Here is a 17,360-nt window from a genome sequence, read left to right as displayed (position 1 = left end):
TTTTGTTTATGTTGGTTATATCTACAAATAATTACCTTATTAGAAACTGACAATGAAAAATTTAAAAATTACTTATTCACTAACTGATTAAAACTAAGGAATATACTACATGTTAGCATACATAATGTATTTTGATAAAAATAACTACATTCTCCAAAATAAAAAGAAGAGTGACATTATTTTATAGTTTTGCTAATCTCTTTAATATTCAGCTTAATAGAAGACAGCTGGATTCTCATATCTGTTTTTGCATTTACTCTGCTGCATCATACTGATTTGATTGACACATATGAAGAAAATCCATAGAGTTGGAAATGGAATTTTTTTTTAAAAGATTTTATTTATTTATTTGACAGAGAAATCACAAGTAGACAGAGAGGCAGGCAGAGAGAGAAGGAAGCAGGCTCCCTGCTGAGCAGAGAGCCCGATGCGGGACTCGATCCCAGGACCCTGGGATCATGACCTGAGCCGAAGGCAGTGGATTAACCCACTGAGCCACCCAGGCGCCCCTCACATTATTTTTCTTTATTTAATCAGATTTCTCTCCATTTTAGGAAGTACAATGTGATTGACAAAACTAGTAGAAGGAGGACTGCTTGGTATTCCTAAAGGCTAGAACTAAATTATAGGAAATTGAGAATAAAAAGTCTGTCTTAGTGAAAAGAAGGGCCATCTGTACCCCAATGTTTATAGCAGCAATGGCCACGGTCGCCAAACTGTGGAAAGAACCAAGATGCCCTTCAACGGACGAATGGATAAGGTAGATGTGGTCCATATACACTATGGAGTATTAAGCCTCCATCAGAAAGGACAAATACCCACCTTTTGTAGCAACATGGACGGGACTGGAAGAGATTATGCTGAGTGAAATAAGTCAAGCAGAGAGAGTCAATTATCATATGGTTTCACTTATTTGTGGAGCATAACAAATAGCATGGAGGACATGGGAAGTTAGAGAGGAGAAGAGAGTTCGGGGAATTTGGAAGGGGAGGTGAACCATGAGAGACTATGGACTCTGAAAAACAATCTGAGGGTTTTGAAGGGGCGGGGGGTGGGAGGTCAGGGTACCAGGTGGTGGGTATTATAGAGCGCATGGATTGCATGGAGCACTGGGTGTGCTGCAAAAATAATGAATACTGTTATGCTGAAAATAAAAAATAAATTAAAAAAAAAGTCTGTCTTAGGACCAGGAATAAATTCAGTACCTTTCCTATACACAGATTTTTTTTTTTTAAAGATTTTGTTTATTTATTTATTTGACAGACAGAGATCACAAGTAGGCAGAGAGGCAGGCAGAGAGAGAGGAAGGAAAGCAGGCTCCCCGCTGAGCAGAGAGTCCGACTCGGGGCTCGATCCCAGGACCCTGGGATCATGACCTGAGCCGAAGGCAGAGGCTTTAACCCACTGAGCCACCCAGGTGCCCCCCTATACACAGATTTCTAGTAAAGGGGACAGCATAGGGCTACCAAAAAAAAAAAAAAAAAAGGAACGCCTCTGACAACTCCTCTCTCTATATATGTCTGTAAGTTCTAAATCTCAGAATTTAAAATTTTACTTTAAACACACATTCATATGTCACCACACACACATCTGGAAGAATATGCACTAAAACATTAACTGTAATTATCTCTTGATGGTGATTTTTAGGAGAGTTTTGTTTTCATTTGCTTTCTGCATTTTCAATAAAAAAAATAAGTTATTGTAGAGAAAAAATGAAATGTATCACTTCTTTCAAAGCATTCAAGACACTGGGAGATGGAGAAGAGAAGTGAGTTGGGAGGAATTAGAGGGGGAGACAAACCATGAGAGACTGTGGACTCTGAGAAACGAACTGAGGGTTTTGGAGGGGGACAGTGGAGGGGTGAGCCTGGTAGTGGGTATTATGGAGGGCACGTATTGCATGGAGCACTGGGTGTGGTGCATAAACAATGAACTTCGGGACACTGAAAATAAAATAAAATTAACTAAAATTTTAAAAATTTGTGTGCTTAGGATTAATATAAGTAGAAAAAGATATATTGCTTACTAATAAATAAATAAATATCTTCATGACTTTTCTCATGCCATTAATTCTCATGGTGACCATTCATATTTTCAAATAAGACAACTCAGACAAGAACAAAGATAAGATGATAATTGAGAAATATACTAAAACAAATGTTTCCTTGTGGAAATCAATACTTCTTACTCATATGGATGTTCTCAAAAAGACAAAGTACTGTGCCCCAAATGGGAAATAAAAGATTTTTGTCAAATGAATTAATGGAGTTTTAAGACTGATTCATTAGCACTCTGATCAGAGGAAGAGAGTATAGAGGGGAGGAAGAAGTTGCATGGGCCTGGGTTCTAATGAAGCTCTTCCACAAACCAATTATGACCAGACTTAATAACTGAATTTCCTTGGATCTTGTTTTTTTTTTTATTTTTTTTAAAGATTTTATTTATTTATTTGACAGAGAGAGGGATCACAAGTAGGCAGAGAGGCAGGCAGAGAGAGAGAGGGAAGCAGGCTCCCTGCTGAGCAGAGAGCCCGATGCGGGACTCGATCCCAGGACCCCGAGATCATGACCTGAGCCGAAGGCAGCGGCTTAACCCACTGAGCCCCAGGCGCCCCAGAGTTACTCTTATATAACTTTTTTTTAAAAGAAAAGAAATGTGCAGATTTGTATTAAAGCTCAGTTTTTAGAATAGCGGTGAGGGGCTACTGACAGAGCAGAAATAAGAGGTCTGAGAATATAGTTAAGCTTTTCAGGTAGCAGCAGTCTTATTTTATTAAGCACAGCATTTTTAATATATTTATAACCTCCCTAAAATACACTACACACTCTCATGCTTTCTTAAGTGAAATATGCTAGATAACCATTAGTCTTTATTTCTGGACAACTTAGTACCAGCATTATGGGCAAAAGCTGGTGACACTTTTGGACCTATTAAATTACATAGGGCTGCCCTTTGCAAACTAGGATATGTGTTGGTATGCTGTATATTAAAAATAATACATAATTCTCAAGCATGGATTTAATTCACTCTAAGTAATTTAAAATGCTTTGGAATATATATATATATGTATATACATATATATTTTTTTAAATTTTTTTTAAAGATTTTATTTGACAGAGAGAGACAGTGTGAGAGGGAACACAAGCAGAGGGAGTGGGAGAGGGAGAAGACGGCTTCCAGTGGAGCAGGGAGCCCAATGGGGCTCAACCCTGGGACCCTGGGATCAGGACCTAAGCCGAAGGCATACGCTTAATGACTGGGCCATCCAGGTGACCTTGCTTTGGATATATTAAAAATATATATAGGGGCACCTGGGTGGCTCAGTGGGTTAAAGCCTCTGCCTTTGGCTCAGGTCATGATCTCAGGGTCCTGGGTTTGAGCCCCACATCAGGCTCTCTGCTCAGCAGTGAGCCTGCTTCCCCCTCCCTCTCTCTCTCTGTCTACTTGTAATCTCTGTCTGTCAAATGAATGAATGAATAAATAAATAAATAAAATCTTTTATATATATAATATTTGGATGTATTAAAAACATAAAAACATTGTTTTTCAATATTCTGAAATATTGAATATTGAAATAAATAAAGTATTTACTGAGTGTCCACTTTGTGCTGGATATTGATTCAAGTTCTTGGAGACAAAGCATTAGGAAAACAAGGAAAAAAATGAAAGAACTTATATTCTAATAGATGAAGACGGGCAATAAGCCAATAAACTCTATACTAGGCTAGATGGTGCCCAATGGAGTGGACAAAAATAAACAGAGGAGTTTCACTTTAAAACACGGTAGTCAAAGAAAGCCTCAGTGTGAAAGTGCCCTGTGATTAAGGGTCTCAAGAATTGGGAAAGTTGGGCACCTGGGTGGCTCAGTGGGTTAAGCTGCTACCTTCCGCTTAGGTCATGATCTCAGGGTCCTGGGACGGAGTCCCACATCAGGCTCTCTGCTCAGCGGGGAGTCCCACATCAGGCTCTCTGCTTCCCTTCCTTTCTCTCTGCCTGCCTCTCTGCCTACTTGTGATCTCTGTTTGTCAAATAAATAAATAAAGTCTTTAAAAAAAAATTGGGAAAGTCAGACACTGGGATATCTGTGGGAGAAGTTTTAGGTAAAAGGAATACTAACAACATAAAAGTCTTTAAGTGGGTTCACTGAGAACAGCAGGGAGACAGTAAGTCTGGGGAGGAAAGAGCAGGAAAGTGGCAGATTAGATGAGACCGGTAAGGCACCAGGTCTCCTAAAGCTTTATAGCTTTTGTATTGATTTTGTGTATCCGCTGAGTGAGAAGACGGCAGAGGCTTCGAGAATAGGAGAGAGATGTTCTATACTCAGGTCTTAAAAAAGACACCGGGGCTGCTGCTAGGAGTAAAGGATACTAGACTAAGCAGAGAAACAGGAAGAGACCAATAGCAGAGGACACCAGCGATCCAGGCGGGAGGCGCTGGCGGCTTGGACCAGAGTGGTCGCAGGGAAGGGGCAGTCCCAGGATGCTGGGCAGTTTCCCGAGAAGAGCAAATAGAATCCCATGTGCAGAAATGAAGGGTGAGGAGGCTGCGCCAAGGTTTCTGGCCTGAACGATTCTGGACATGTACTTGGACGGAGAAGGCTGTGGATGGAGCAGGTCAGGCCCGCAAGATCAGGAGCTGGCCCTGGAGAGGTAGAGGTAGAAAGCAAACTTCAAATGCACGTTCAGCATGAGAGCGTAAAAGACATAGGAACTTTCTGACAGATCTTTTCCAGGATTACCCCCAGACAGGAAAAAGGCAGACTTGAATATTCTCTCCTCTTAGGGCTCCTGGGGCAGACAGGTTTTTTTCGGGCTGTAACAGAGCTCTGGTTCCCAAATGATCTCTCCCTTTCCCAGGGTCTCTTTTTATCCCTGTGTTGTCTCTCCTGCTCCAGGCAGTCGGGTAATGCTTTCCCCATCTGACAATGTACGTATCGATCCTTACCCCCTTCTCCACTTTCTGATTTCCGGGAACGTGGAAGCCAGAGTGACAAGCTCGGCGGAACCTCGCGGAGGCCCAGAACGCCTTCCACGCGACGAGCATCTGGGCCCAGAGATGGCCTTAACTTCCTGGTTCTCCGGGAAAGAAGTTCATTTCGTAAACCGGTTCCCGCCACACACCGCCTCGGAGTTGCGAAAAACCTTGACGCGAGGTGGGACTGAGCCCCAGAAGGACTCGGAGCCGCCTCTCCAAACCCCGGCTTCCTCCTCAGGTCAGATGAACTGATCCTCGGGAACCCACCCAACCCACCCTGGAGCAAACAGTGCCCACACCCCCTACTTCCTCTCTAACTTTTCTCATTTTGAAGACAGAAGGCAGTTTTTCTTCCGAAACCGTCCTTCAACAACCCTGGGGCACAGGGATGGAGACCGGAGCGCGGGCCGCGGAAGACCTGTAAAGAAGACGCGCATGGCGGGAATTCCTTACCTGCCCAGTAGCGGGGCGCCAGGGCGTCCGGGGCACCGCCCCCGCTCAGCCGGCTGCGGAAGAACCCCGGCTAGCAGTAGCACCGGGAAGGGGTGGGCCCAAAATATTAGTCCCCGCCCCAGTCCCCGCCCCGTACCTCCTCTGCGTGCCGCCAGGCGGCTCTGCAGCGGGAGAAATTCCAGGTCTCGCGTAAGGCTCTTCTTTAAGTGGGAGCCTGTCCCTTTAAATACGCCGCTGTCGGAGACGAAGTAATTTAGGACTTCCGGACATGCGCGCAGCGTTGTGCCCAGGAATTCCTTAACTTGGACGCGAGGTAGACTCCTAGAGCTTCTTGCTTTGCATAGGGGCTTTGTGTGGGGCAATGACAAGATTAGCCTTGGGACCCCCGACTTTTTGCCCGAAAGAGGGAGTCGACATGAGCTAGTATCAGCGTTGGGGCAGGCGGGGGCTGTGGAGGGAGAAGCAGGTGGAGACACTGGCTGTGCCCGGGGTACTTTTGATGCGCCAGAAGGCAACCCCGCCAGAGACTAGTTCTGCGAATTGGTGGCGGAAAGCAAATAGGCGTGACTGCAGTGGAGCGTTGGCATTTGAAGGAAGAGCAGAAGGGGGAAAGCGCTACCTGCTGCCTTTCTAACATCTCCGCAGAATCTGCCCCCAACCAACAATTCCCCAACCTTGGGTCAGCCACTCGTCTCCGCCCCGCACCCTCGTCAAGAAGTCTGCTGTCTAGGAATACTGCCTATTTGTGTTAAACTCCACGTGGGCTTCTAGCCTCCCTCCAGCTCAGTTCCACTTTTTGTATTACTAAGATGCTCAGTTGTAATTCCCTGAACATTACGTTCTTCCGAAGGTGTTCTAGCTAACCCAGTAGCTTAGAAGGTCTTTATATCCTCTTCCTTCTACTGGGGAAAGAGTACATCATTATTCTTTACTAGGACAGCCCTAAAACTGCTCTCGATGACTGCTTTCCAACTCTTGGACTTCATCATATTGATCTGCTCAGTGCTGTCATTCATCTTACTGTAACGTCTTTTTGGACTGTGTCGTTTTTCTACTCAAACACCTCCAGTAGCTATATGTTGACCACTTGACACATTCCAAGTTCTTGGTTGGGCATTCACTGTCTGGCAGTTTGGTTCTAATCCTAGCTGTATTTTCCAGAACTGTACTACAAAACTTTTCCTCCTATTGTTCATGTATCTGGGCTGTTTAGTTTTCCCTAACGCATTGCCTATTTGGTTTGTATGTACTTAGGATATGTCTCTACCTTATTTCTATGTCTTGAATTGTTTAGAGGACTTAAATGGTCCCTTGTATTATGCTTTCTCTGGTTATCATAGGTGAAAGTGATCCGTTGGTTGCTTTATATCAGTCAGGGACAACCTTTCTGAGTTGTGACTGAGGAATTACTAATTTAATCAGCGGGAACAGTTAACACAAGGAATTGAAGAAGGCCATTGTAGTTGGAGTATAGTGAGTAATGGAGAAAGGGTACAAGATAAATTTGGAGAACAGATAGAGTCCAGAATCTTAGCATTCTCTGGAAGCCAGAGTAAGTAATTTAGATTTCATTATCAATATGATTAGAGGTCTTAAAGAGGGTTGTGATATGATTTAACTTACCTTTCAAATTATCGTTCTTGCCATGTGGAGAATAGACAATAGTGGACTAGTTAAGTAGAGGCAGATTTGAGACCTTCACAATATGTAAGAATTTCTAAGATGGGAGTGCTAAATGATGGAAGGACAGCAAGAGTAATCAGAGAGCCAGACGCTTAAAGTTGATGTAATTTTTGGTGTTGAGAAAGTCAAGGGTATGACCAAGATGAAGTAAAAGTGACTTGGAAGTGGAGATCAAGGAACAGAGGGACTGTGGTGTTAAACAGATGATGCATATGGATGGACATGGAAGTCATGCTGGATGGGAAGACATTGAGGGAGTTGTTAAATTCATCTGTGAATGAAGAGGAGTCCTCTGGAGACCAAAGTGAAGATGATAGCAGATGACAAAGCCTGATCGCATGAACTTCAAAGGCGTTGGGATTTGGGGGAGGTAGAGGAGTGAGAAATAGTTTGCAGAAGTGGCAAACAAAAAATATTTACTTCCTCCAGGTCCTAAGTTAAGTAGGTGTGAAAGGAAGAATAGCCTTCACTTGAGAGGACTAGAGAAGCAGCAGCATGGGGAAATAGCTAGGTTTCAGTAACGGCAAGAAACTGAGGAGGCTGTGCAGGAAATTAAGGAACAGAGGAAAATAAATATATGCTTATGTAGTCTAGGAAATTAGGATATAGAGACTTTGCTGTGATTTCCATGTGACACGATGCATGGGGCACTTTACTAAATTGGTTCAGATTAGTAGAATACATTTTAGAAATGGGATGAAGGTCCAGAAGATGATGAGTTACCTAGAGAGGTCGTTAGTATGTGAATAGTATGTGGTCCCTGGGTATTTTATCTTTGATATAGCACTATCTGGTATGGTAACTGTGGGCTGTGTGAAGAGTTAATAAAGGCTTTTTCAGAGGATTATTCTCTTACCTACTGCTTAAAATTTGTGAAGTGTTCTTCTCTCTGATGCCAGTAGCACAGTTGGAATTTTCCTGTGGGTCAACATCAAAAGTTTGTATCTGTAAAAGTCTGGAACTAGGTTTTCAAGAAAGTTTAAGGCTCAGGATTAATTTAAGTGTGTTTTGAAGCATAAGCAAATTGCAGGCTGGTTTTTAGAACTTCATTGATCTATCAATTTGGACTATTTCTTCCTGTCTTCTAGTCCTTTCTCTCATCTCTAACCCCTAACATATAAAAATCTAGCCACAAATTCTCTGGAATTAGCTGGAAATTTTCAGGGATGGGATTTAGACAAATAACTTTAAGTCCTATATTCTGGTCTCTTTGTGGGCCTACAAGTGGTTATTTTTAAAGTAAACTTGAAACTGATCCATTTCAATCCCGGATATAGATGGAAACTTGGAGTGGGTGAAGAATGAAGTTGCAAATCATCATTTATAACAGAAAAGTTTACCTGTTAATTCATCTTGGTATAGAAGAATGAAAATACACATGACATATAGAAATAAATTGCTAATGCCTTTTAAGGGGACTCATGATTGATAGGGAGAAAGAAAAATCCTACAAGTATATTTCTTTATTGTTATCCATAACTTTTCTTTCTGGTAACTGACTGCCTCTTTGTTTCTTTTGTAGGCATTGTTATTTAAGAATGGAAGAGGATACAGATTTTAGGATCAGGTTTAGTTCCTTGCGTTTCATTACTGATCATGTTGGATTTCATGGCACTATAAAAAGCTCACCAAGTGACTTTGTTGTTATAGAGATTGATGAACAGGGACAGTTAGTTAATAAGGCCACCAATGAGTTGATTAGTAAAGTACAACCTGAGCCAAATAATTTTGCCAAAAAGACAAAACTTGATTTTCAAAATTTATCCTTTAAAGAGGGAAGGAACCAAGAATTCAGTACTTTCACTGGGTGCTCTGATGATGACCACAATGATCAGTCTCCTTCAGTAAAGGAAGATACTATCAGTGATGGAACTTCCAACAGTGAAGAAGAAAAAGTTGACGTTTTAGGCAACTTGTTAGATGAAAAAACTAATGAATTACTGAATCACTTTGCCTGCGATATAAAAGAGAAGTGGAATTCTAAAACTGAGCTAATTGGATCATCTCCTGAATTCTCACTGGGCAGAATCCTTGACAAAAACCAGAGGGCTATTTTGCATAGTGCTGTTAGGCAGAAATTCCCCTTTTTAATCACTGTTGGTAGAAACAGTGAGATTGTTGTAAAACCAAATCTTGAGTTTAAGGAACTCTGTCACTTGGTATCTGAAGAAGAAGCATCGGACTTCTTTAAATATTTGGATGCAAAGAAAGAAAATTCCAAATTTACCTTTAAACCTGATACAAACAAAGACCACAGAAAAGCAGTGCATCATTTTATCAACAAAAAGTTTGGAAACCTTGTAGAAACCAAATCTTTCCCCGAACTTAGTTATAATACTGGTAATCCAAATGTAGTGATTACAGTAAGATTTCGGGAAAAAACACACAAGCACAGGAAAAGGTCTCTTTTTGAATGCCGGGATCAAAAAGTTATATATACAGGTAATGTAATAAATCATTACCATTTTCTTTGATAAAGTTAGTTAAAATAGTGTGAAAGATTAATAATTTCAAATGAATTAAATAGACTTAACTAGAGGGGTGTCAGAAAAAATATTTGGGTGTGGTTTTTAGTGGAAGATAAAGCCTTTCGAATTACACTAATTTCAAGAATTAACCTTATTGATCAAAGTATGGTTAACAGAGATGCTTATAATTAGCATAGTCACAAATGTACAAGGTTGAAAGAGTTATTTTGTGTTTAATAAGTTTTATTGGAGATAAATCTTGATTTCATTTTTTAGAAGTTATTTTAGTTAAAATTAAATACTCAGATAAGTAGAGCATGTCTGCTGTGCTTGGGAAAGTGAAGAGAACACCTTGTTATCTAAACAAATGAACTTCACCATGCAAGGCAGAGAACCTCTTTTCAAGGAGCTCCTTCTTTGTCACTCTTTTAGAGAGGAGGTTCTCAAGCTTTAACATGCATCAAAAATCACAAAACGGGCTTGTTAAACAGATTTCTGAGCTGTATTCTCAGAGTTTCTGGTTTATAAGGTTTGGGGCAGGGCTTTCAGAAATGCCCAGGTGACACTTTTTCTGCTCAGTCCGGGTGATTTTGAAAAATCACTGTTTAGCAGATATATTCAGTCCTTAGGCCTGGAAGGAACTGATGAAATCTTACTCTACAAGTTTGGCTGAGCAGGTTTAATTGGTCTGTATCCTACATGAAGAATAGGAAGTGTTTCAGATGGTCTTGTTTTATAGATAGAGCAAAGCTTTTTAATTTTTTTTTCCTGGTTAAACACATTATTTATTTTTTTAAGTTTTTATTTTAATCACCCAATGCTTATCATGACGAGTGTACTCCTTAATTCCCATCACATATTTCACCCATCCCCCATCACCTACCTTCCCTCTGGTAACCAGCAGTTTGTTCTCTATAGTTAAGAGTGTTTCTTCATTTGTCTCTCTGTTTTCCCCCGCTTTGCTCATTTGTTTCTTAAATTCCACATATGAGTGAAATCATATGGTATGTGTCTTTCTCTGACTGGCTTATTTCACTTAGCATTACTCTAGCACCATCCATGTCATTGCAAATGGCAAGATTTCATTCTTTCTTTCCTGCTGAGTAATATTCCATTTTATGTATATGCAACCTGTTTGTCCATTCATCAATCCATCAGTGGACACTTGGGTTGCTTCCATATCTTGGCTATTGTAAATAATGCAGCTATAAATGTAGAGGTGCATGTATCCCTTTGAATTAGTATTTTTGTAATCTTTGGGTAAATACCCAGTAGTGAGATTGCTGGATTATAGGGAAGTTTTATTCTTTTTTTTTTTTAATTTTTTTATTTTTTATAAACATATATTTTTATCCCCAGGGGTACAGGTCTGTGAATCTCCAGGTTTACACACTTCACAGCACTCACCAAAGCACATACCCTCCCCAATGTTCATAACCCCACCTCCCTTCTCCCAACCCCCCTCCCCCCAGCAACCCAAACAAAACCCAGTTTGTTTTGTGAGATTAAGAGTCACTTATGGTTTGTCTCCCTTAGGGAAGTTTTATTCTTAACTCTGAGGAAACTCCATACTGTTTTCCACAGTGGCTGTTCTAATAGTGCAAGAGTGTTCCTTTTTCTCCATATGCTTGCCAACACCTGTTGTTTCTTGTATTGTTGACTTCAACTATTCTGACAGGTGTGAGGTGATATATCATTGTAGTTTTTTTTTTTTTAATTTTATTTATTTATCAGAGAGAGAGGGGGAGAGAGCACAGGCAGACAGAATGGCAGGCAGAGGCAGAGGGAGAAGCAGGCTCCCTGCTGAGCAAGGAGCCCAATGTGGGACTCGATCCCAGGACGCTGGGATCATGACCTGAGCCGAAGGCAGCTGCTTAACCAACTGAGCCACCCAGGCGTCCCTATCATTGTAGTTTTGATTTGCATTTCCCTGATGATAAGTGATGGTGAACATCTTTCATCTTTTCATGTGTCTGTTGGCCAGCTGTATGTTGTCTTCTTCTTTCTCCTTCCCTTTTTAAAAAAAAAACTTTTTTATTTTTTAGTAAATATAATGTGTTATTAGCCCTAGGGGTCCAGGTCTGTGAATTGCCAGGTTTACACACTTCACAGCACCCACCATAGCACATACCTTCCCCAATGTCCATAATCCATTTTTTTTTTTTTTTAAATAATTTCCACACCCAGGCTGGAGCCTAATGCAGGGCTTCAACTCATGACCCTGAGACCAGCACCTGAGCAGAGATCAAGAGTTGGGATGCTTAACAGACTGAGCAACCCAGGCAGGCATCTGTTTGTCTTCTTTGGAGAAATGTCTGTTGGTGTCTTCTGCACATTGTTAAATTGGATTATTTGTTTTCTGGATGTTGAGTTGTAGCAACAACTTTTTCTGGAAGTTGAGTTTATATATTGTGGATACTAAACCTTTATCAGATATATCATTTGCAAATATCTGCTCCAATTCTATAGGTTACCTTTTAGGTTTTTGATTATTTCCTTTGCTGTGTAGAAGATTTTTATTATGGCATAGTGCCTGTAGTGTGTTTTTGCTTTTGTTTCCCTTACCTGAGGGGACCTATCTACAAAAAAAGTTGCTACAGTTGGTGTCAGAGAATTATTGCCTATGCTCTTTCCTGGATTTTTATGCTTCCACGTCTAACATTTAGGTCTTTCATCCATTTTGAATTTATTTTTGTGTATGGTGTAACAAAGTGGTCCAGTTTCATTCTTTTTCTTGTAGCTGTCCAGTTTTCCCAACACCACTTGTTGAAGAGATTGTCTTTTTCCCATTAGATATGCTTTCCTGCTTTGTTGAAGATTAGTTGACCATATAATTGTGGGTTCATTTCTGGATTTTCTTTTCCATTCCATTGATCTGTGTGTCTGTTTTTGTGTCAGTACCCTACTGGTTTGATTGCTACAGCTTTGTAATATAACTTGAAGTCTGGAATTGTGATGCCTCCAGTTTTGTTTTGTTTTGTTTTTCAAGACTGCATTGGCTATTCAGGGTCATTTGTGGTTCCATACAAATTTTAGGATTAGTTCTGTGAAAAATGCTATTGATATTTTGATAGGGATTTCATTAAATGTGCAGATTGCTTTGTAGTATACACATATTAACAATGTTTGTTCTTATAGTCCATGAACACAGGAAGTCTTTCCATCTCTTTGTGTCATCTTCAATTTCTTTCATAAAGAAAGCATTTCAGAATATAGGTCTTTCACCTCTTCGGTTAGGTTTATTCACAGGTATCTTTTTTTTTCTTTTAAAGATTTTATTATTTAGTGCAATTGTCAGTGAGATTGTTTTCTTAATTTCTCTTTCTACTGCTTCATTATTAGTGCGTAGGAATGCTACAGATTTCTGTGCATTGATTTTGTATCCCGTGACTTCAGTGAATCCATTTATGAGTTCTAGCAGGTTTTTGATAAAGTCTTTCAGGTTTTCTATATAGTATCATGCCATCTGCAAATAGTGAAGGTTTTACTTCTTCCTTAATTTGGATGCCTTTTATTTCTTTCCGTCTTTGATTGCTGTGGCTGGGACTTCTAGTACTATGTTGAATAAAAGTGGTGAGAGTGGACATCCTTGTCTCATGCCTGACCTTAGAGAAAAGGCTCTCAGTTCTTTCTCATAAAAAATGGGTGAGCCTGGTGGTGGGTATTATGGAGGGTACGTATTGCCTGGAGCACTGGGTGTGGTGCATAAACAGTGAATTTTGGAACACTGGAATAAAATAAAATAAAATGGGGGAAAAAGTTAGCTGGGGGTTTTTCATATATGGCCTTTTTTGTGTTGAAGTGTGTTCTTTCTACACGTACTTTTTTGAGGGTTTTTATCATGAATGGATGTTGTACTATGTCAAATGCTTTTTCTGTGTCTATTGAAATGATCACATGGTTTTTCTTATTGATGTTATGTATCACATTGATTGGTTTGCAAATTTTTAACCATCCTTGCAACCCAGGAATAAATCCCACTTGATTGATGAATGACTTTTTTTTTCCAAATTTTTTTTTGGATTTGGCTTGCTAGGATATTGTTCAGGATCTCTGCATCTGTGTTCATCAGAAATACTGGCCTTATATAGCAATGCTTTTAAGATAAAAGCAGCAACACAAATTCACACAGATTGTTTGAGGCACAGAAACAGGATTATATAATAATGTAGGGACTCTGGTATAAATGAAGACATTGGACCTTGAATCTCTGTGGGTTTTATTTTATATTATGACTTCAGTTCATAAAAAAGGTCTATGAACTTTTTAATTTCTTTAAGACTAATTTCCACAAATGGAAAAATGAAAAAAAATAATACCATGGGCAAGGAACTTAATAATTTGTAACATTTGGTTGTACTTTTAAAATGGGGTAATGGTAAATTCACAATGATATTCTAACTATTAAATGAAATAATTAATGAAAAATTTTAATATATATAATTGTTCAAATGTGGATGTCTTCTGTCCTGGAAATTTATCTGGTGTGTGATTTGCCTTATTCATGAGAAAGCTGCTAGTACAGCACTTGACACATGAGGCATGCAGTAAATGGTAACAGATAAATCTATTTTGAAGGAAAAGCAAAAGTAGCTTTCAATGTGGAAAAGAGAGTTGCTGATAAGGGATTTAAGCAGTTATAGATTTTATACTGCTTGAAATTCTCACTGTATTAATTTGAATTATTGAACTAAAAAATTGTGGAAACTTTTTATGCATTAGTTTAAATTAGTTTTATAAAAACTATGAATAATTTGGTGGATTTATTAAGGGGAGGAATTGATGGTTCACCAGAGAATTGTATGGAGATATTGGGGTATCTACAAGTCTAAGAACAAAGAAAAAGACCAAGGTAAAGTATGCCTTGCCCATATTTTGCACAGGCCAACCTTTTGTAAGAACAAAATAACACATTTTTAAAAAATTCTTAACAAATACACCTATCTAAAAAGTAGAACACTTAAAAAATCTTATTTTTATTGTTATAAAATATACATAACAGAATTTGCCATTTTAACCACTATTAAATGTACAGTTTAATGGTATTAAGTACATTTATTTGACAGAAAGAGAGTATATTTTGAATTTGGGGTGTGTGTAGTGGGACTAATAGTATTAGTGCCAGAAGATGGATCGTTGTTGTCAACCCCAAGCAGATTTTCAGTGCTCTTCTGGTAATCACACAAATGCCTTTTGTGGCCAGTAGAATATGGCAGAAGTGACGGTGTGTAACATCTAAGGCTAGATCATAAAAAGCATTCTACTTTTTGCCTGTTTCTTGGCTTGCTCACTGTGGGGTAAGTTGGCTAATATACTGTGAGGATATCCAGGCAGTCCATTGGAGAACTGAGGCCTCTGGTCAGCAGCCAGCACCAGTTTGTCAGCTGGAGAGTGAGTCCCTTTGGAAATAGATTCTCCAGCTCCTGTCAGGCTTTTTAATAACTATAGCCCCAGCAACATCTAACTGCAACTTCGTGGGAGAGCCTGAGCTCAAGCCACCAAACTAAGGTGCTCTTGAATTCCTGTCCCACAGGCACTATGAGGGATAAGTGAACATTATAAGCCACTAAGGTTTGGGGTGACTTATTATGCAATATTAGATAAATGGTATATAGCAGTTGATCTTTGGCATGTGCAGATCACTAATAAGCAGATACCTCAAGGGATCACCTATGCAGATTTCTGGACTTCTGCCTACAGAGCTTCATCTTATCTAGAACTCTGCCTATGGATTCCTGATCACTCAGCCTTCCTGAGCTTTAACCTGTAACCCTTTTAATTCAGCATAAATGCTGTGTTCTACCTGGATTCTTCCTCCCTGTGCTATGGTCTAGAAACTATCTAGGCAAAACAAACAAAAGCGCACAGTATTTTAGGCTCACTTCCTGTTTTCCTGTTCTTTTTGAATCATAGTTCTGTGCTGCCTGTTCTCCAGTGGCTACAAACAGGTGTTCCATATGTTTTGTCTAGCTTTCTATCTGTTTATAATGGGAGGTCGTATCTAGTACTGATTATTCCAATATGGCTAGAAGTGGAAATTGAATTTTAAAATTTAGTATAGTTCATTTTCTTTTTTTTAAGCACTTTGCTTTTTCCAAGTAATCAGAAAATGTTATAAATCTTATAAATTAAAAGTATAAATTTGGTGGCCTTTAAGTTTTCCTGTGTATTCCCATGTTATTTACTAACTTAGTGAGATTTCAATGTAAGAAGACAAATTTAAATCAATTTATAATTTGATTTACATTTATAATTTATAATTATATAAATTTATATGCATTTATAATTGGAATTAGGTAAGTCTCATTCTCTTAAACATTCCACATATATAAGACACAGATTTATTAACACAAATACCAAAATCATGGATTTGATTCTCCTAAATATTCTAAATTCTAGATAATCCCAAATTTTAAAAAATCCTTATGCACTGAGGCTAACCAGCAACAAATTATATAATTTCAGACAATCTGGAGGTTCCTTCCTGCATGGCTGAGCTTGCTTAACAACTAGTAAGTGACATGCCCAGATTGGCAGGGGCAGATTTGACGTTTCAGATTCCACTTACCAAACACATAAACTTTAAAACTTTTATGGATTGGTCTCTTGGCATTCTTCTATGTAGAACAGTTTCCTGCTCTACTTTGAAAAGTTTGTAACACCTAGCCAGCCTGCTGCAGCACTTCACCAGATTTTGCATTTCTTTTACTCTTAAGATATTTTAGTGACTTCTGTCTAGTTCCACAGATTTGATATATTTGAGGGACTACTATATTTTTCCACATTATTCTTAATTGACTCTCAAACATTTGGTTCTCGGACACCTGAAGAGTATAGCTCTTATAAGTTATTGTATACCCCAAAAAACTTTTGTTTGTGTGGTTATGACCTATTGATTTCTAACCTTTTAAACCAGAGAAATTGTCGAACCACCATGTTGTACATGTGAAACTAAAGTAATATTGTGTGTTAGTTATACTTCAATTAAAAACCCCAGAAAATCTAAAAATAATGAACTGGTTTAAAGAAACCTATTACTAGTAACATGAAAAATAAACATATTTTTCAACTCAAAAATTAGTGACAAGAGGTATTATTTTACAATTCTGCAAATCTTTCTAATATCTGCCTTAATAAAAGTCAGCTCAATTCTAATATCTGTTCTTGCATTCAGTCTTTTGGAATTTTTTGTTTTGATTGAATCAAAAGAATAAAACTCACCTTTACACAGGTATGTATTTGGGAAAGGGAGGATATTATAGGCCCCATAAAATAATAGGGTCCCACAAATCCTACCAATACTGAAATATTTGATATTTTGATCTTAATGCTTTGATTGTTTGCCATATTTCTTTTCGTTCTTCAAACCCCTAGAACAGCAACACTTCCTCAAATTGTTTGCAGCCTCCTAAGACTAAATGCTTCCAAGGCAGGGATCATTTTTATTTTATTGACCATTATATCTTTAGCCAGCACATCTTCTGAAATCATTTTATTTCAAGTTTGTAATTAAATCTTAAAACAAAAAGATGAAATATCTCAAGGTTATAATTTCTCTACATTTTACGAATGGGCTTTTAATTTCATTTTATTGGGGCACCTGGGTGGCTCAGATGGTTAAGCATCTGACTTTGGCTTGGGTCATGATCTCCAGGTCCTGGGTATTGAGCCCCATGTTGGGTTCCCTGCTCAGCAGGGAGTCTGCTTCTCTCTCTCCCTCTGCCTCTCCCCCTGCTTGTGCTCTTTCTGTCTCTGTCTCTGTATCTCTCTCAAATGAATAAA

General features: G+C 39.0%; 2 protein-coding genes across 6 annotated transcripts in view; one reads left to right on the top strand and one right to left on the bottom strand.

The window, feature by feature from the left end:
* Positions 1–5,485, bottom strand: part of IRAK4 (interleukin 1 receptor associated kinase 4) — a 29,708-nt gene extending 24,223 nt beyond the window's left edge. For 3 of the 5 annotated variants that reach the window (XM_044227275.1, XM_044227278.1, XM_044227279.1), the window contains exon 1: positions 5,428–5,485. The gene's annotated coding sequence lies outside the window, so the exon portion shown is untranslated. Of the gene's footprint in view, positions 1–822; positions 841–4,944; positions 5,180–5,427 lie in introns of those variants that run through there. The other 2 variants (XM_044227276.1, XM_044227277.1) reach the window with 2 other exon arrangements.
* Positions 5,486–5,707: 222 nt separating this feature from the next.
* Positions 5,708–17,360, top strand: part of PUS7L (pseudouridine synthase 7 like) — a 28,845-nt gene continuing 17,192 nt past the window's right edge. The window contains exons 1-2 of the mRNA XM_044227311.1: positions 5,708–5,740; positions 8,633–9,552. Coding sequence (XP_044083246.1) covers positions 8,649–9,552 — 904 coding nt within the window. The 5' untranslated portion in view covers positions 5,708–5,740; positions 8,633–8,648. The remainder of the gene's footprint in view (positions 5,741–8,632; positions 9,553–17,360) is intronic.

This window comes from Neovison vison, chromosome 12, assembly GCF_020171115.1.
Source record: "Neovison vison isolate M4711 chromosome 12, ASM_NN_V1, whole genome shotgun sequence".
Classification (NCBI taxonomy): domain Eukaryota; kingdom Metazoa; phylum Chordata; class Mammalia; order Carnivora; family Mustelidae; genus Neogale; species Neogale vison.
The sequence above is the reverse complement of the archived record's forward strand: the minus strand, read 5'-3'. Positions and strand labels throughout refer to the sequence as shown.